The 19,706-nt window shown below is 40.2% G+C and overlaps 1 protein-coding gene across 1 annotated transcript in view; it reads right to left on the bottom strand.

Moving 5' to 3' along the window:
• Window positions 1-18: 18 nt before the first annotated feature.
• The window catches only part of osbpl6 (oxysterol binding protein-like 6), a 38,389-nt gene continuing 18,701 nt past the window's right edge, over window positions 19-19,706 (bottom strand). The window contains exons 4-22 of the mRNA XM_087171531.1: window positions 19,614-19,701; window positions 19,354-19,524; window positions 17,330-17,474; window positions 17,045-17,148; window positions 16,389-16,481; window positions 15,443-15,611; window positions 13,774-13,904; window positions 12,002-12,109; window positions 11,456-11,587; window positions 10,487-10,574; window positions 8,651-8,904; window positions 8,039-8,176; window positions 7,401-7,464; window positions 7,121-7,199; window positions 6,297-6,441; window positions 5,433-5,577; window positions 5,082-5,208; window positions 4,701-4,823; window positions 19-2,951 (exon numbers count right to left, since the gene is read on the bottom strand). Coding sequence (XP_087027657.1) covers window positions 2,840-2,951; window positions 4,701-4,823; window positions 5,082-5,208; window positions 5,433-5,577; window positions 6,297-6,441; window positions 7,121-7,199; window positions 7,401-7,464; window positions 8,039-8,176; window positions 8,651-8,904; window positions 10,487-10,574; window positions 11,456-11,587; window positions 12,002-12,109; window positions 13,774-13,904; window positions 15,443-15,611; window positions 16,389-16,481; window positions 17,045-17,148; window positions 17,330-17,474; window positions 19,354-19,524; window positions 19,614-19,701 — 2,416 coding nt within the window. The 3' untranslated portion in view covers window positions 19-2,839. The remainder of the gene's footprint in view (window positions 2,952-4,700; window positions 4,824-5,081; window positions 5,209-5,432; window positions 5,578-6,296; window positions 6,442-7,120; window positions 7,200-7,400; window positions 7,465-8,038; window positions 8,177-8,650; window positions 8,905-10,486; window positions 10,575-11,455; window positions 11,588-12,001; window positions 12,110-13,773; window positions 13,905-15,442; window positions 15,612-16,388; window positions 16,482-17,044; window positions 17,149-17,329; window positions 17,475-19,353; window positions 19,525-19,613; window positions 19,702-19,706) is intronic.

The raw sequence follows: 19,706 nt of genomic DNA, 5'->3' as shown, positions 1-19,706 counted from the left end.
CACTCACTCCTCATCAGCTGAGTTTTACAGTTTTATTAGAACAAGCACTATGTAGCAGCAGTGTACAGTGTTCATGGAAAGATATGTACTTTGTTAAAATTGCACTTTAGAAGGTACCCATTAGGAAACAGATTGGAAAGAAAACTGAGCTGACACTTTGTGATGCATGTCAGTCCAAAACAAAAACAAAACATGAGAGCCCAATTGAGAAAACAAAAACTTTTTTTTTAATAAGGCATCTGCAACATTCATTGGCAGGCTAAGTTGTCTAGACATGCAGGTAGAACAATGGACGAAGAAAGCATGAGAAGGTTTCATGATTTTTTTTTTTTTTTTTTCTTCACTACAGTCTGACTCTATGATACCAAACACTACGCAAAGCTTTGCCCCGACCTCCACTCAAAACTGCTGCTGGGATTCAGTCTTGTGAAACAAAATCACTGATGTGATCACTGAGGAGGAAAAAGGAATCCGCTTTTGCAGTAGTGACCCATCTTCTAAAATGTGCTGTATTTACAGTGATCACCAAAAATGTACTGGTTACATATTGGAGTAGCAGAGCAGTGCAGAACATCTTTGAACACTGCAAGCATTTTACAGTCAGGTAAACCTTTTTTTTTTTTTTTTTTTTTCACGTATAACATCAAAGACATTTCCCTCAAAATCATTTTGTCCACAGCTAACTCCTCAATATAGTATTTGTCTGTAGGCAGGTGGAGACCGGAGAATGTGTGGAGTTTGACTTGTTAATGGCCTACCTTCTTGGCATGGGGATTCTCATTAGTGGTGTGTTTGTGAGGCATTAATAAATGCATTAAGGCACAGCAAGTGAAACTGACGCTGACAAGTTGTAGCATTGAGTTTGTGATTGGGGATAAAATTAAAAGCACAAAACGTACATTTAAAAAAAAAAGATTATGTATGCAAAGCAGTACTACCTTTTTGGTTTGAATCTACGGTACCATGTGAACAGTGCACACAAGATGGATTTGCTTCACATAGTTTTTCACTCTACATATTTATACTCTCTCCTTCAGGGTCCTCATCCTGCAGTCCTGAACAAGGGGAATCAACTTCAAAATGTGCTCTCATACACAATGTGTGACTTCTCGGGTGTGTTGGGGTTGATTTCAATCAAAGGCCCCCTGTTTTATTTTCTTACTCTGTAACACAAAGGGGGGGGGGTCCACTAGTTAAAACATTAAAGCTAATCTGCTTTGCAATAAATATAGAAACTTCAAATAAGTAACTGGTGCTTTGCAGAAGCCCACACCACATCATAGCAGTAAAGTCTCTGGGGAATCAGACACATTAAAACATAAATTTTAATGTTTGTACAGCGCAATTGTTACTGTACAAACGTGTTGGGCTCTCACATCTAAAATGATCCTCATTTATCCTGAAACTGCATTTTCATGGGACAACCTGTAGGTGTCTCTGGTGTTTCATAACTGTACACAGGTGGCTGGATGACTCATGGTTTGCAGACATAATTAATTGATTAATTAAATAATCAGAAGATGTATACCGGTTCTGGTAATAATTAATAATGTAGGTAATTTATCCTGAAAAAGTGGAATGTTTGCTGGTAATAGTTTAAAAAATGCCAAGAGTTATCAATTTTCTTTGTTTAATTTTAAATGAACATTTTTGGTTTTTAGTCAGAATTAGGATTCTACATTTGAGACATTGCTCTGGCAAACTGTGATGAGAAGTTGTCATTTTTGACAAACGATTGATTGATTGATTGATTGATTGATTGATTGATTAAATGGTTTAAAATAAGATAGCTGTGTGGATGGATGTATAGTAAATTAATGTTTGGCCTTGAAATATATGACTGTATTACTCATGCTTCACTGTCAGCTCTATTTATAAAGCACAAAAGTGTCTCAGAGGGCTTCACGACCTCCACAACCTACTAAACCGTGTTTTCTTAGACTCTTGACACTTAGATGACAAAACATCTAATGTTTGAGTGTCTGTTATTTCACTGAAACAAGACATTTACCTGCACCACACTGAGACCGGACAAACTGAATGTGTGCCCACTATACATGGAGGGAGTTACATATGTATTTATGTAACCATGTGACTCAGAGGAGTTGGTTTCATGTAACCATGCAGGGGGAGTGCAAGGACTGGTGTTTGAAGGGAGGCTAGGCTCAGTTGGGGGAGGAGGGGGTTTGAAGTAAATGAGTTGTTTCCCGAGAGAGAGTACTGCTATCACACAGATTCAACAGTATTAAAAGGCAAGAATAAATAAAATCTGCCAATTCACATAGTACTTTTTCACTAAATTCTGAGTCCAAGATATTTTATAAAAATACCTCTTTTTTTCTACAATAATTGATGACATAGTAAATACGGCTTTATGCCAGTGAAAGCTGCTCTCTAAACATGCACGGTATCATAGGTAATCAAAATGTCTACTTCATAGACTAGTCTAACCCAAACGGCTGTCAGAAATCAAATGGCTTCGACTAAAAAGCGCTAAATCGTGTGACGTCGTTTTAAGGCAAGGACATACTCAGAAGTCAAAGGAGCTGAGGATAGATCTACATAGGAGTGGTTCGACTGTTGCCCTGACAACCCAGCTTGGACAAGCACTATGAAGGTGATCCTACAGGATGTTTCCATGGATGGGTGACCGTGTGGCAGCGCCACAGACCCTCGACAGGGTCGCTGGGCATCAGGCCATCCCTCAGCTCTGCAGCCGCTCCTATCCATGCACACGGATGTTTTTTATCATTAACATGTTTCTCTCAACACCTTATTGTGCATAGGTAACAGCCTTTTTGTCTGCGATGACGATATGATGGACAGAACAATCCATTTGCTACCACAGGTTCGCTGTAGATTCCATATTGATGAAGCCGGGGTTTTTGCGGAGCTCCCAGTACATGTTATTGGAGACCCACCTCTCCCTGTGATTGGCATCAACCACTTTCCTGAAAGAAAAGACACGAGCGACAGTTGTAAGTGATAAACCTGAAAGCAAGGAGAAAAAAAAAAAGTAATTCACAAACAAATGTAGGCGTAGTATGAACGTACCCTTTATACTTTTCCTGTTGCCACTGTCATGTCTGCTTTTTTTTTTTTTTTTTTTTTTTATTGTTGCAGGCATTATTTTTTTATGTACATTATAATCCCTCAGAACATTTTAGTGTTTTTAATGAAAAGAGCCACATCCATCCAGTCATTGTACTTGAGTCAGTACTACTTATACTTTCCTGTCTTTGTAGCAGTTTTTTATTGTATCCGTTCTTATTGTGTACACTGTAGCACTGAAGGAACACAATTACGTTCCCCTGTATACTAAGTATTATGTATGGAGAGAATGACAGTAAATTCGACCTTGACCTTGTATTTATAAAAACAATATGTGGTGAGAGTTTGCACTCCACACACACACACAGGCTGCAGACGATGTATACACATGGTTTTCTAGCGCAATCAGGATGGTATAAAGTGCAGGTGGGAAAATAAGGCGAGAGTAATAGTCTAGTAATAATTAGAACTAGGCAGAGTTATTTGCCAGTTTCACTATATACAGTGATATGCAAAATGCGGATCAAAGGTATATTTATAAACTTCATTTGGATTAATTATTGTGATGAATTTGAATCTTTCTTCAATTTATTTTTATTAACATGGTAGGCATAATTTTATTTCTTTGTAATTTTATCCCTAATTATGATACACTTTGTAAAGTCTGTTTATGCTACAATTCATTGATTACTTTTCTGAAGTGTACTGATGAAAAATAAGATATACAGTAAATGCTAATGAGGTTTACAGACACGTGGTAAATTAATGATAAAACAGGCGCTAATGGTGGTGCTGTGGTGCAGATGCGGCACAATCAGTGAAATTGCATTGCTACTGTGCTGCTGTTCTTTCACTGGCAGAATGAATAAAGGCGTGTCTATATGAAGGTAAATATGTTGTAAAATGCCAGAGCTTGTAGTATACAATCTGAGAAGTTGGCGAACAAAATTCTGAACTTAAATTTCCCTTGTATTAAATATTCACACACATAAGATGAATTTGAGGTCGAGTGGTCACCGCAAGCTCACAAATGTGCTCCCTCACATCCCAACATGACGGATCTGTGTACCTTGACTTTTGCTTTAACTTTGTTGTAAAACTTGTAGCTGTGGAAATGAGACAGAAGAGCTTTTGCAAGACAAGAAGTGATGCAAAAATTGAGGTGCACAGATTTGTCACTATGTGATTCGACAGAGTGCATTTGTGAATTTGCAGTGACTGATTCCAAAGGTTGTAATGAGAGTTGTACTTGAGTAAAAGAATGAAGTAAATATTAGTAAATGTAGGATTACATGTTTGCAGCTATCGTGTTAGTGTAAATATCAATCTACACATTTGTGAATAGTTTCTCATTGTTTCTACAAGCTCACCTTTTTTGTTTCTTTCTGTGAATTCAGTTTACATGTTTGTGAAAGTGAGAATTTAAACATGAGTTCAGATTTTTGTTCTACAAGCTCTCGCATTTTGCAGCATATTTATTTTCATGTTTGCACCCATCTACGGTTAACAGTATCACAACTACTGAGATTTATAAACTGAATGATGCAAGCACAGTTTTATAAATGCGATGTCTTTGTCTTTGTGCGTATACACAGTTTCAGTCATGAACACACAGCTTTACGCATCTGCTCGCTGGTCTCTGGGCTTACTTGAAGAAGCGTGGCTCCTGTTTGATGATGTTCTCCTCGTTCCACTTCCTCCTGGCTCTCTGCATGTCCTCAATTCGCTGCTTCTCTGTGGATGCCATCTCCAAGTTCCCTTCTTCAAGATGCCTGCGTGACCCAAACAACGCGTCTCAGTAAATATACATATCCAGTAAATCAGACAGCTACACAGACAACATACACAAAAAGGGAGTAGCAAAACTTAATATTCAGCTTCTTTAGCAGGACTTCATTAGACAAAAATAATACTGAGCAGAATAACTCCAGTGATGTTGCAGCCTAAATCTCCTCCACTTCTTTCTCAGTCAGAGGCGGCATCCGATGTTATCTGGGCTTTTCAAAGCAGCTGAGAATATGATGCTGTACCTTTGATCAGGCCTGAATCTGGCATCGGTACGCGGCAAGACATCTTTCAGCTCAGGGCAAAGCTCATTCAATTCAATGGCGAACCTGGTGAAGCCATAGTACAGCTCATAGTCTGTGGGCATGGAGCCTGGCAAGGACAGAACGACATGGACAATCAATTTTAACATCTTAAAATCAGTGTATAAACATTTTTTTTCAAATTCATCTCTACCACATCCACTGGAAGGGAGCCAAATCTATTGTGAAAAAGTCTATTTCTCTCCCTTAAAAACGTCCAGTGGACTTCAAGTGACCAGTAACACATCTTAGGTGAAAACCAGCTGTGAGTGTGTGTGAGCAAATGATGCCTACCTGGCCTCCAGATGCATTTAGCAGAAGGTGGGACACCACAGTAAAGGCCCTCGTGCCATTTTCCAAAAAGCCTGTGGATCACTTTCCCTTCCTGATCCATTACGAATCCTTGAACCTCATTCACATTAGAACTCCAGTAGTTTCCCTGAAAGACAAAGACTGCCCTTTTAGCTCAGGTATACTGTATGTGACTTCCCAAATACATATTAAAATACACAGTAAATTATAGTAAACAGTTATATGTGATACAGGGTATATACAGGGCTTCAAAAATCTTAAAAAGCACTGAAGTTAGTTCCCTTAAACAAAGCAAAAAAAGGTTTAGAGGGTATAAAAAAAAAAGGAATATTGAATTCCACAGTTGAACAATTCAATTCAACAGTTCGGTTCAGTTCAACAGTGGACTGGATCTTTTGTGGCGTTTCAGTCGGCACCATCACACCTGTCACTACTGCTGTAGCCACAGTAGCTGGAAAGTTTGTCCTTACATTATCAGAAAGTATCAATTTTGGCTAAAATAATTCACTCAAATTGATTAATTCATTTGTAATTGGTTTATCCATGCAGCAATTATATACCCCTCACCTGGGTCCAGGTCACGTTAACTGATTAATTATTCTGTATTACTGTTAATTATTATTATGTATAGCTGAGTAGACAAAAACTGTGGTATAAATTCATAAAAATGCATGTCCTTCATAAAGAGTTATCTATATTGTAGTCCCTACTGGTTTTCCATAATTCTTTGGCTAGTGTAACTGTGAAAAGGTTATTAAGCTATATGTGGTAATAAAAAGGTCTTAAAAAAGTTAATTTGGTGAACACTGCAGGAACCCTGTGATAACTGACAGGGCTTTCCTTTACCTTGACGAAGGTAAGTTTGCAGAGGCAGGCGCTGCTCTTTGTGTTTCTGATGGTGATCTCCCCGTAGTGTTCGATCCACCGTCGACCACTGAGGATGTTGTGTACACAGGTGGTGACTTTGTTCCATTCGTAGTTATCTCCAAACCTAGAAAAGACAAAATAACAGTTGACCGACCTGAGGCGCTGCTGAACAACATAATCTCTTACTCGATATATAGACTTTATTCTGTTTTGTTTAATTTCAGTTTATTTAGGTTTTTTTTTCTTTTCTTTTCTTTTCTTTCCTTTTTTTTTTTTTTGAACATTGATCAGCAAGAAAAAAATCAGATCTAGTTTGATCTGGTATCTTATTCAGTGGTCCCAGATTTTCAGCATTCATGTCTAAATGATTTTGTGCGATATAAATAGCATTGCACGCCTCCTCAAACCTCCCATTGAAAGACATTATTCATGGGCTGCATCTCCCTGTGGATTCCTCTGCACCACAGGAGCTCATGGATGGATTAGGCATTTGTATTATTAAAAGCTGTCACAGCACAGGTAGCACTGGTAAAATAATTTGTTGTCAGGTTTAGGGGATTTAATCACCACTGAGCCTTGTGGCTGTATCAACAACAAACAGCTGGTGTAGCGCCAACTCAGATATATCAGAAAAATCAGTTCCTCTGTCATAATTATAATTTGAATGTTCATGTTAACACAATTAAAAGTCACAAACTGGTAATTAAAATAACACTGATGGAATGAAAGCAGCATCAGAACCACTGCTGGGATGAAAGTGTGTTAGATTTAACCATGACACAAGCCATCTGGATCAAAGTTACCTGGGAATCATGAGATTCACGGTCCCTACTGGTAAAATCTCCATCGATTTCCCCCAGAATTTGTTTTTCCATCTCACATCTGAAAAGTAAAAGAGCAAAAAAATCAGAAATAAAACAATGCACTGGCATTTTTTGTATTTCTTGGCAAATTATGAGGAAAAAAAATGTGTTTCTCTGTAAATATTCAGTTGGATATTAAAGAGACTAAGTCACGTTGGCTCTTGTGATAAGCCACAGTTCCCTTGAGGGAAATCCCTCACTAATTAGACAGGTAACCTACCTTGCCAGAAGGTGAAGTTCTTAGATTCACAGTGGCAGGCGGAGATGGGAGGGTGGTGGCTCACCTTTGAGACAAGATCAAATAAAAACAGTGTGACAGCTGTTGTTGTTGTTCAGAGTGCACATTATATACACCATCTAATTTTGATAATTGTTAGTAATTTTTCAAGCATCTTCATGCTGAAGATTTGCAGGTTCCAGCTCCTGAAACATTAAGATTTTCTTCTTTTCTCCATCATACATTCTGTTTACTATCACTATCAAGGGCATTTTCACTATTTTCTGATAATTCAAAGACCAAACAATTACTTGATTAATCAAGACAACAATCAGCAGACTAATCAGTAATTACTATAATTATTAAATGTAGCTCTAATTTGTTGTATACCTAAGTTATCAAGAGTGCAACCTTTAAATGTGAAGAGTGTACACATGCAATGCAAATTAAAGCATCTGATTGATCTGATCGCAACAGGTGGACGTATGCAAGAGATTACAAAGAGTTAAATATAAAGAGTGGTTTGTTCTAACTGGCCACAAGCCAAGAAGGTTTGAAACCAAGATAATACTTCCCTTAAAATGCACTTCATGGCATAAAAATTTGTTTCACAGAACAAAACAATCAGTGGACAAACGTACCTGTTCCGAGAAAAAACAGAAGCCCTTGTCTTCTCGAATACATTCATAAGTCTCTCCGAGTAGCGGGTTGAATGGCTTACTTCCTGCTCTATAGTAAGTGGATGAGTAGCCTGAGACGGCAAAAGCAGCGACGAGAACCTGTCAGACAGTCAAAACAAGACAGCCAATTGTAAATAAGACAGGATTAACCAGCTCATATCAACAGTCTCTGTGAGGAGTAAGACAAACGTTAGTATGCACTGGACACTGTTAAAAAGATGAAGACAGAAAAAAGCAGGAGGATCCAAGGTCAACAGCTGCATTGGAGCGTACTGCCGCCTCGCAGACACGCCTCTGAGTGGGGGACTATTTATCCTGGCTTATGTCTGGCAATGTCACCTCATACAAACAGAGGAATGATAAACACTAAAATACAGCAGCAATTTAAAGATGTGTCTGAAAGTCAACTTGAAAATCCTCATTTTCGGAGTCTGCTATAGAAACACCACTGAGCAATAGAAAGCATCTAATAGCTTTTTGAACAGCGGTGAAGGGTCAACCTTCTTCAGACATGACACCAAACCTGATTATCATTTGATCTCACAAAGTGCTGGTATCTGACGGCTTCATTACCATGCGTTCGAAGGGATCCTCTGTCTCAGCAGCCTTGTCCAGCAGCTCACTGTACTCCATCTCTTCACACATGCGCTGCAGGGTGTTGAGGGGCTCGTTGAGCTCCACAGGCATGGACACTTTGGACAGGTCCTTGCCGATGTTGTTCCTCAAGATGTTCCAGAGGTTGATGTTGCTGGTGTCAGGACACGGCGCCGGCAGGCAGGTGCGTCGCCCGTTACGGAAGGCACTGCCAGCAAAGTCTCCATTGGCCACTGGGAAAACAATACCACCTCATTAACGATCGACATGTTACAACATTGTCTGTGACAGCCACTGTCCCTCTTGGAAGCTTGCTCTTAATAATATAAGAAGATTTTTTATTCATAGGGAAACTTTCCAAAAATCCAGGTTACAGGTCAATAAATAAAATTAAATCCTCTATGAAATATAATCAAATGGGAAATTTTTAGGGAACAATAGGGAAACTGCAACAATAGGTTGGTTAATTGTTCAGTTGACTGACAGAAAATTCATCAGCATCTATTCTAATAATCTATTCATTGTCACTTTTCAATCAAAAATGTAAATTCCAATGTCTAAATTTAGAGGCTTTTATTCATGGCTGCATTAACCTCCTACGGTTTTCTGTGTGTTCATCACTCGACACACACACACAAACAAATGAAAGCAATTTGATAAAACACAACTTTAAAACAATTGAGCTCAATATGAACCAAAACAATTCAGATCTTGATTTCTAGCAGATTTCTAGAAGTCTTGGTTTTTAATCATCTTATGTCACAGTAAACTGAATTTATCCAACAGTTGATTTGATTGGATAAAGGTAGACATTATTTATTTATTCATTTATTACAGTTTTCTGACATTTTGTAGACAAACAACTAAACAGTTAATTGAGAAAATGATCTGATTAAGCAATATTAGTAAAAAAAAATCTGTTGCAGTCATAAACACCACACATTAACTGGACCAGAATAAAATAAGCCAATTCTGATAATATCAGATAACAGAGAAAATTCAAGTAAAATCAGGATGAAATTCCTGTTAAAAGAGATTTAAAAGTTGAGATTCATTCAGTCAGCTTCCCGAGGAGAAGTCATTCCAGAGCCTCGAGATAAAAAGGCTCTGTCTCCTCTGGTTATTAACCTGGTACAATGCAGGCTGGAATAGATAAAATATATCTGCTGGGGGATCTCAAGAAGCTTCATACAGGCAATAAAGCGAGGGACCAGGCCACTAAAAGTAATCAATGAGATTTTATCGAATCAAACCTAAAACACCAACTGAAAGCCAGTGTAAGGAGGCGAACAGGTGTGATGTGGCCTGGTGCTGTAGGGTTACAGTTCACAATATCAAATACACTGAAGTGACAGTGGCTCTGCATGAAAATGTGTAATAAAATTTTTAATACTTTGTTATTTCCTTTTTATGCCATTCCTATTTATTTCAGTCTCCTTGAAATATGACGAATCCCTGTATTTTTCCAGACTATTGCAGACTTGTACAGGAACCCGGAGTGTTTTAATCTTCATGAGATCTTATCTTTCTCTGTGTGGTATGTGACAAAGATGGAGGAGGGAGATCCCATCCCTCCTCACACAGAGAGCTTTCATAAAGCCTCAGAGAAGCCTTTGGCACGGAGCAACACTGCAAAGTCAACTGCCTCAGCCACACAGATAAATGAGCTTCCCAGTGCCAGAGTGTGTGTCTCTGTGTGAGAAGCACAGTTGATCCACTGAGCGTGATCCTCTCCTTTATTAATTTTTCCCCCATTTCTAACAGAGAACTACAGATGCTTGGTGTAGGCTCGTAATGGTGCTGAATTGGACCTACTTTGTCTGGAGACGTTATCAGTCACACTGGCGTTGTCCTCGGAAATGTTATCGCTCACATCGCTGACATATGACTCATCGTCTGAGCCCTGTGAGTGGAACAGGTAGAGAGCGGAGTGAGTCAGTACAATCGAGTACAACACAAACTCTGATCAGAACAGCGCGCAGCCTTAGCTTCACACGCACACATACACAGTCGCTGCAGTTTGCCAGTGGCTAACAAACTGCAGCAGTCACCGGCTATCTGTCCCACTGCAGCAATCATGAGATGAGACACTGCAGCATTTTCATACTTTATATATAGCAAACACAATGGGGCCAGTGATGCCACCAAAGAGGAACATATTGTAGCCACTTGCTATAATAGCCTCTATTACAGTTGCCTGCTGCTGGTGGAGGTTTGGCCAACAGTGTAACACAGGTCTGAATGTATCTGCTATAGGAGCTACAGGATGGGGTGGGGGATTGATGAATTTCCACAGAGAGCAATCCCTCAACATGGCTCAATGCATGCCTGGGGAGCTACAATACTCAATGGCTCTTCAGAGACCACATACATTTGGAGCAGGGTGTTCACGGGAGTTAAAATGGGAACACGGCAGAAATTATTGTTTCGAGTGATGGACAAAACTGCTGTTTTTAACAAAGCTAGAGGCTGCAAATCAAGAGAAACAGACAGAAGACAAGTGTTATTATTCTGAGACACAACTGAGGGATTAAGCCTCCGGGCAGATTAAAAAAAAGAGCCTTCCTGTGTGCCCGAGCTTGTTTGAGTTTCTGTTATACGCTATCTCTGCTTTTCATACTGCCCTCATTAATTGCTGACTAACTCCCGCTCCACACCCAGCCATCGCAGTGACGTTTTATCTAGCTTCCCAGCAGCAGGGCTAGTTTAACCCCTGCCCCCCTTCTTGAGCAGCTTCTGCTACTCATGGTCCATACTGCCGTCTCAACTATCCCCGCGTTTTACCTCATTCTCCGACGAGCTGGCCGACAGAAGCACTTCCTGGGCATCAAAGAACTCAGAGACAGACTCTGACATGGACAGTCGGCTCTCATTAGAGGCCTGCTGAGTCAGAGGGATCCCCATCTGTTCCCCGGCCTGCAGGCAAACACATGCAAACACACGAGATGTTCACTGTTCCTTGCTATGGTGACAGTTTTAAGAACCAACACAGCCCTGAACAAACACAAGCACCATTAGAAGACAACATGGAGTTCATCTTGCAGCATGTGTATCCTTGCCAGAGGGCAACCTCCCATCCATTACTAATTAGTCATTTTTTCCATTAACCTTTGTGTCAGGTTCTGCATAGAATAATGATCTATTAAGCTTACCTGCCAGGACGTACTGGAAAGACCATAAATCTATAAGGACAGGAATCAATAATGCAATTGACAAATGGAGGAGGCAAACACTACGACTACCTGGCCAGCCTGGGAAGCCTTAGTGTTTTAGCAATACAGGGGACAGAAATGAGCTTTGTCAGTGACAGACTGACCATAGTGAACCTACCTCATCAGGCGTGGAGATGATGTTCACACTGACAACTTGTTCACTCAAGACAGATTCAGAGTGGATACGGTTGAGTCGAGTTCGAAGCTCTGCGTTTTGGGACAGGGCCTGGATAACAAAAAATGTGGATTCTTTTCCAAATTCTATATGTAACTACATGTTGATATGTGAACTGTAGCCCTACACTATATACAGGAAACTCTTGAAGAAATGTTTGTCTGCCTGGTTTTAATCAGTGGCTGGATGAAATGACTTCCTCACTATACCTGGAAAACATTTGCTACAGCAGAACTGGCTGTGTGGAAAAGTTCAACAAGATCATCTTTAAGTGGTCTGAATAAAGATATGGACTCCCAATAACCCCAATAAGGACAATGAAAAAACATTAACATTAATTTTCCTTTTTAGTTGTGAATGATGCTAATAATTTGACCAATGTTTTGTTTGTTTGTTTGATGAACTGGAGATTTTCTTGTCCTTGAATTAAAAAAAATTTAATAAAAAAGTAAAGTTTTACTAAAAGTATTGTGTTGGTTACTCTTTAGGCAGCTATAATACTGACAATGGATGGACTAATATGCATGTGAAGAGGGTCACTCAGTGATGAGTCCACAGACCTGACTCTACAGGTCCCCCCATCTCGGCAGAGCATTTTTGGTTCTTTCAGCTCATTGTTTTGGATGAAAGGCCCACAACTTGACGGTTTTGGTTCACTCTCACTGCTCTAATGAGCATCTATTTCAGCAGCAAGCAGACAAATCCACTGAACACTATCTGTTCAGCAGCAAACTGGAGACAGGCAAAGTTAGCGACTAGCAGGTGAACAGCTTTTAGCAGCTTAAGAGCCAGATGTTTCCCTTGAGTTGGTAGAGATCAAAAGCAGAGCTAAAAGGAGAGTCAGTATTCAGGTGGCCAGAAACACAGCTCAAAATGAATGTGATTGTAATTGTCTTGTAATTGCTCGCTGTCTAATAACAAGTTAGTCACATCAACGTTACGGGGAGATGTTTTTTGCTGCCCCCAAGAGGCCAAAAAATTATTTAGCAAATATAAACATATGTGAAATAAAATATTAAAAAGTCAAAATTAAGACAACAAAATCCCTCAGTACCTCTATGCAGGTGTTAAAATAATTGACATCAGCAGCTGCAGCTATAACAACCATGAGTTCGAACCACAAACTTCCCACAGAGCTTTGCGATAAAAACCTGACCTCAAGCCTGTGACAGCATTGTCACACCAGCATCCAATTAAGCACAAAGCAGAGATAAAGCAGCAGAAACATTTCACTGAAATGATGTCAACTGTTAGCAGAGGAACAGTCCAATTAAATCACTGGGGTAGAGAGACAGCCCTAAGGAGCACAGTTAATGAACTACGGTGCACGTCTCTCTCTCTCACCAATTAATATAGGAAAAGATGATTGGACTTTCACGACTCACTTGCCTCTGCTCTCATATCCACTCATCATCTTTTTTAATTGTGATTACCATGACTGCTTGGAATAAACTGTAGCTTGTGTGTTTTATCTGACAGCCCGTCATAATGAGCATATCTTATAAACATGACAACTACAAAATAGGTAAGAGTTTAAAGACACCAAAGTACAACTGCAGTAATTATATATTAAACAGCATCACACTTAGCACACTTAGAACATTAAGCAGCCAAATACAATACTGTATGTCTGACAAAAGGTTCAGATTAATGAACCCTAACTAATAGTCGGAGTACAGAGGCATCATGGGTAATGGTTAAAGGCGGCTCATTACCTGTGACAGAGACTTCCTGAGGGAGTTGATCTGGGCTGACTGGTCTGACTGCTCCTGGTCAGATAGAATCTGTTTGATCTTTTCTTTCTCTATGGCCACAGTGTTGAAGGCCGACTTCAGTAGAGAGTGGACTGTACAGGGATAGGACAAAAAGAAAGATTCATATCTGTCCGTCCTTTTACAGTAACAGTTTTCCTCAGTTGCTTGGTCACAATCCTAAAAAGAAAATCATTATTCTCAAAACACTTTGTGAAACTCTCACATCTATTTCTCTCAGATATGAATTTCATGTAGCTTTAACACAGACTTCAAAAACTGCTTTTACAGTCAGATTTTAAATCCTGTAATGCCTTGCACCTGTATTGCATAGCTTTCCAGATTTTTTAATTTAATTTGTCATGAAAAGCATACTGTGTATAACGATTATCACAAATACAGTTACACTGCATTAAGAAAGTCTTCAGACCCCCTTTTCAGTTTGTTATGCTGCAGTCTTATGCTAAAATAACCCAACCCCCATTAATCTACACTCAATAGCCCATAATGACAAAGTGAAAACTGAATTTTAGAATTTTTTGCAAATTTATTAAAAAGAAAAAATTGAAATGTCACATCAATAGACGTATTCAGAGCCTTTGTTATGACACTTGAAGTCTAACTCAGATGCCTCCCATTTCTCTTGATCATCTTTGAAATGTTTCTACACCTTGATTGGAGTCCAGCTGTGGTGAATTTTATTGATTGGACATGATTTGGAGGGACACACACCTGTCTGTATTAGGTCTCACAGCTGACAGCATATTAGAGCAGAAACCAAGCTATGAACTGCCTGCAGGTCTCAGAGACAGGACTGTGTCGAGACAGAGATCCGGGGAAGGATACAAAATCATTTCTGCTGTGCTGAAGGTTCCCAAGAGCACAGTGGCCTCCAGAATTCCTAAATGAAATTTGCAAAAACCAGGACTCGTCCTAGAACTGGCTGCCCGGCAAAACTGAGCAATCGAGGGAGAAGGGTCTTAGTAAGAAAGGTGACCAAGAACCTAATGGTCACTCTGGCTGAGCTCCAGAGATCCTATGTGGAGATAGGAGAAACATCCAGAAGGACAACCATCATTGCAGCACTCTACCGATCTAGGCTTTATGGCAGAGTGGCCAGACTGAAGCCTCTCCTTGGTAACAGTTTTTAAAAAAACACCTTAAGGACTCTCAGACTGTTAGAAAACAAGATCCTCAGGTCTGACAAAGCCGATATTGCACTGTTTGGGCATGTCTGGAGGAAACCAGACATGACGCTTAGAACTGTTTGTCCTTCTGGAAGTTTCTCTCATCTCCACAAAGGATCTCAGCCAGAGATCCCCCAGTGGGTTTAGCTAATCTGGGGATTTGTTTAAAATCTGTCTAAACTTCTGACTGCTTGTGTTTAATGCCCACAACGGACTCCTTCTTAGTGACGCTACTGTGTTCTGAGATCTCAACAATTACTTTTGTGAGTAAACCATTATCGTAACCAACAGACACTATCGCCTGCACTACTATATGAAAATAATCCAGTTTGTTGAAAACCATAATAATACCTTAAAATTTACATATAATATGAGACATTGGGACATACTGTATCTCACCTAATAACGCCCTGGTTACGCTGCAGCCATGCATACTACCTGCCTACCTTTCTGGGCAATGGTGCAGAATTCCTCCTGAAGTTTAATGTAGTCACTGGCACACTCTACGCTGTCTGTTAGCCGGGAGACAGGGGGCTGAAAGTCCACCAGCTCGGCACACAGGTTGGGATTGGACGAGTGTAGGCGGACAGGGGACATGCTGGCAGACAGAGGGACCTGGAGAGACGAAGAGCACAGAGGACTACTGTCAATCACCTGCGAGGCACAAAAATGCTGATGTGTTGTGTGTCTGACAGCCAGGACAAACCACCGCCCAAACAACACATCTAGTTGCCTTTGACTTGCTTGCTGTAGTGGTTATTCTATCACTAATATCCTCATGAAAGAAAAGTGTTTTAAAACTTCCTTTTAGCGTGGGGGTTGGTTGGAAAAACACAGTGTATGACAAATGTAGCACACTTAGTCTTTTCAGGAAGCACAGATTAATATATTAAGCAAAATAAGGGTGAATTTGCAATGATGGAGAAATCATTACTCAGGCCATGACACACCACACTAATAAGTACCGGCTGCAGTGCAGACTAATTTAAAAGCAAAAAAGAACAAAAGCATAAAGGGGACAGAAAAAAGCAAAAACTATTTTGTCTCAGCTGTGACTGTGTAACACCCTCGCCTCTTAAAAAGGGGAACAGAGAGCAGCAGGTTACAGTTTAATACTGTTGTGCTTTTGTTATCTTGACTAAACACTCAGATGTTCAAGTTCTTCAAAAGTCAAAGATATTCAATATAAAACAGCTAAGCAGAGAGAAGCTGCATATCTTCACATCTTAGAAGCTTTGCTGCTTTTTTCTTGAAAAATGATCAATCAGTTGTCAATATTGTTAAGGATCAAATCTCTGTCATCTGACTAATCCATTCAAACATCTCATAATCAAAATCCTGCTTGTGTGTGTTTGTGCCTGTATAAAATAGAAACAAAATAGAATCTGGTACCTGAAGCTGGAATTTTGCATCTTTGCCGACACTTTTTGTTCTCCATCTTCTGTTCAAGCGCTTTTCTTTCTTTGACAATTCTACACAATTGATCTTTGTGGCGCAGGTGGATCAAAATATGAAAAGCGTGGTTAATAGGACAAACACATCACAAAACAAAGCAAACGTTAACACACAAAAGTGACAAAAAAGAGACAACATTCCCACAAATGAGTTGCAAACAAAATTTCGGGGCAAATGGGATGTGTGGTGTTAGAAAAATGCATTTCAAACTATGATACAAAAAATGAGCTCTGGCTAGATTCTGATCAGTTAGAGGAGTGCACAGCGGCTCTGACTGATTCCCAACAGTCTACAAAGGTAATGAAGGCTGAAGTTTTAAATGACTGCACCTTTCATAGACTGACACACCTACATCATTAACAGGCCTCTGAGGACCACACACACACACACACACACACACACACACACACACACACACATACATGCATGCACACACGCACCCACACACCCACACACAGAGTCCACAATGTAGTGTGGAAAGAAACCTCTGAATGAAACACACTTACTAAATTGCTTCTGCTCTGTGCTGTATCCGTGGATGTGTGTGTTTCTGGATGTGTGTGTGTGTGTGTGTGTGTGTGTGTGTATTTTACCTGCATATCTGTAAAATTGGGTGCTGACTGTGTCCTTTGTAGAATCTCCAGACTCTGCAATAACCGGCTCAGCTCAGTCAGGTTGGACTGGCATCGTGCGAGCTCTGAAAATAAAATTCACACCCACGCGCGGACAAACAAATTCAGTGTTATGTGTCATGAAATAGTCATCAATCCTCCACTCAGGGGTTTCGAAGGGCTTATCGTAAGGTCCGAGGCTTGATTTAATCCACTTCGTTGTAAAATCAGATTTGTTGCCAGCATAAGGAGGAAAATTGCACTTACCCTCTGCACACTTGTCCATCTCCTCTGATTCCTGGAGCCAAGCAACCACCTTGCTCTGGCCGTTACTGTAGGACGCAGGCAGGCTGCTGTTGCTGCTGTTGCTGGGAGCCACTGGCTGCCACGGCAGGCTGCTTGGCTTGGCCTGCTGTGGTGGTACAGGAGCAAACACGGAGTAAATGCACATCACCAGAGGAAAAATGTGGAGCACTTTTATGGTGGAATGAATCTAAATCAGTCAATAACCAAACAAGATTGCTCTGGTGCTAGAAAATCAGAATTCAGGTCAGTTGGAGTTTTTCAGGCAGTATTTCTGACAGAGAAAAATAGAAATTGTGATGGTCAGTGAGGACATCCCTGTCAAACCAAAACTACCATTGGGTTTGTCAGTGTTGCAGGTGAGCTGTGTGTCTTTTGTTTATAAAACCTCTGGCAGCCTGGGTAATGGTTAACTTCCTTTTTACATTTGTTTCATTGTAACTTGTGAGTGACAAGCATAAAACATGTAATAATATGAATAAAATTCAACTTGGCTACTTTTCTTTGATTTGAAGGTATATAAGCTAATGCTATATCACATTAATGTTAAAACCTAGTGCAAAATTCCTCTCACAGTTTCCCAGACGCCAAACGTCTTCAGATTCCTTGTTTTGTGCGGTGCGGTCCAAAATCCACAAGAAGCAAATATTTGGCATTTTTGCTTGATAAATGCTTCACTCGGAAAGGCTGAAGATGAATTTTCAGTGCTATTCAGAAAGAAAAACTATTACTGGTATTTGAATGGATCTTTTATACCATATGGTTCTTTGGTGCCTTGAACATTGCACCTTCAACAGCTTCAGTCAATCTGTCCAGCAGCACACAGGGAAGGTCTCAGCGGCTCTCAGCTGATGTGTAAATATGTATGTGTTCAACTTTTAAAACATGTACTTATGGAGCAGAAATGGTTGAATAAAGTCACAACAGGAATAACGTTTAGTATTATCTCCTTCTTGGAGTATGTTCAAATCCTGCTATGCAGAGGCTTTCCTGGGTCTTTGCAGATGTTGAGTATCTTCCTTTTAAGTCCTTGATGCAGCAGTTAATTTTGACTCTAGTACTGGAGTCTTTCATTTAAGCTTTTCTTCTGGGAGAGCTCATCAGGCTGCAGCCAGCTGCTCTAAATCCAGATCCTACTGATCACCTCTAATGGCCTGTATGAGGCACACAGCATCAGTCCCTGGAGAACATACAGTACACTTGCTGCATCCTCACATTTACACACCACTCAGGCAAGCTGACAAGGACCAGGGCTTCACACTAAACTGGTAACAGTCTAGACAAACAATCCTTTCTGTTATCCTAATGATCAGGATACAATTAGCTGCCCAGTCAGCTTTATTCACAGCAATCACAGGCATTAGTCTGACAATTAGCCTCATAATACAGCGGAGAGACCAGGGGCATGGAAAACCAAAACAAGGCCTCAAATCACACTGACCTTAACATCTAGTGTATTTGTATGTAGATTTAACTGTTAAATTGAACATTGAAAGGAAACACCACAAAGTCACGAATGACAAAATATGAGGTGAGGCTAATCACAGCAGAGAGGCAAACACAATCTTGTCTGACCATAAAGTCTTCCTGTCATTACTGTAAATGTTCAGTGAATTTTACTTCCTCTCCTCTGGAAGATATTTTGGTACACTATCCTAGTTTCCAATAAAAAAAAAAAAACAGAACTAGGTGATCTCTCATTCCCCATGACATACCCTTCTTGAATAAGTAATTGCACTCTGCTAGGAACATAGAGAGAAACTACTTCAAGCCTGAAACACAGAAGTATGAAGAGTATTCAGACTGGTCTGTTAAGAAAGGCCCATATCGACATTAAATCTGTGATGTAGCCTTGCTGTGTTTTGTAGCAAATAGTGTCTTTTTACTATTTACATTCAAACAGTGCAAACCAATTTCCATGCAAAAGACTTTTCTTAACTTAGATAGAAGTTAGAAGATAGTGCTATCAGGTGGGTGGGAGGACTCACCTTTGCTTCATGTACCACACTCGCAGCGGGTTGGGGGGAGTCCATGGCAGCTGGGGGAGGAAACGTCCGCATGGTGGCATCCCGGGGAGATCGCACAATCTCATTCTGTCTGTAAAGCCGGTGATGACGCAACTTGGACACCCAGGCATCAAAGATTTCTTGAGATTTGACCTGAAGAGGAAGAGAACAGAGAGATTTGAACTGTCATCGACTGACCTCCATGTTAAAATGACACTATTGACTCTTCCCATTTGTGTTACCTTCAGGTGATAGATATGCTCCTCGGTGTCCAGGTCGATGCGACGGGCCCTCTTTTTGATGGACATGACTGAGAGGCCGACATCGATGCTGCC

Source organism: Seriola lalandi, unplaced genomic scaffold (assembly GCF_002814215.2).
Source record: "Seriola lalandi dorsalis isolate HSWRI2012SDOR001 ecotype SW California unplaced genomic scaffold, Sedor1 jcf7180002049685, whole genome shotgun sequence".
Classification (NCBI taxonomy): domain Eukaryota; kingdom Metazoa; phylum Chordata; class Actinopteri; order Carangiformes; family Carangidae; genus Seriola; species Seriola lalandi.
This window is presented reverse-complemented; position numbering and strand designations above follow the sequence as displayed.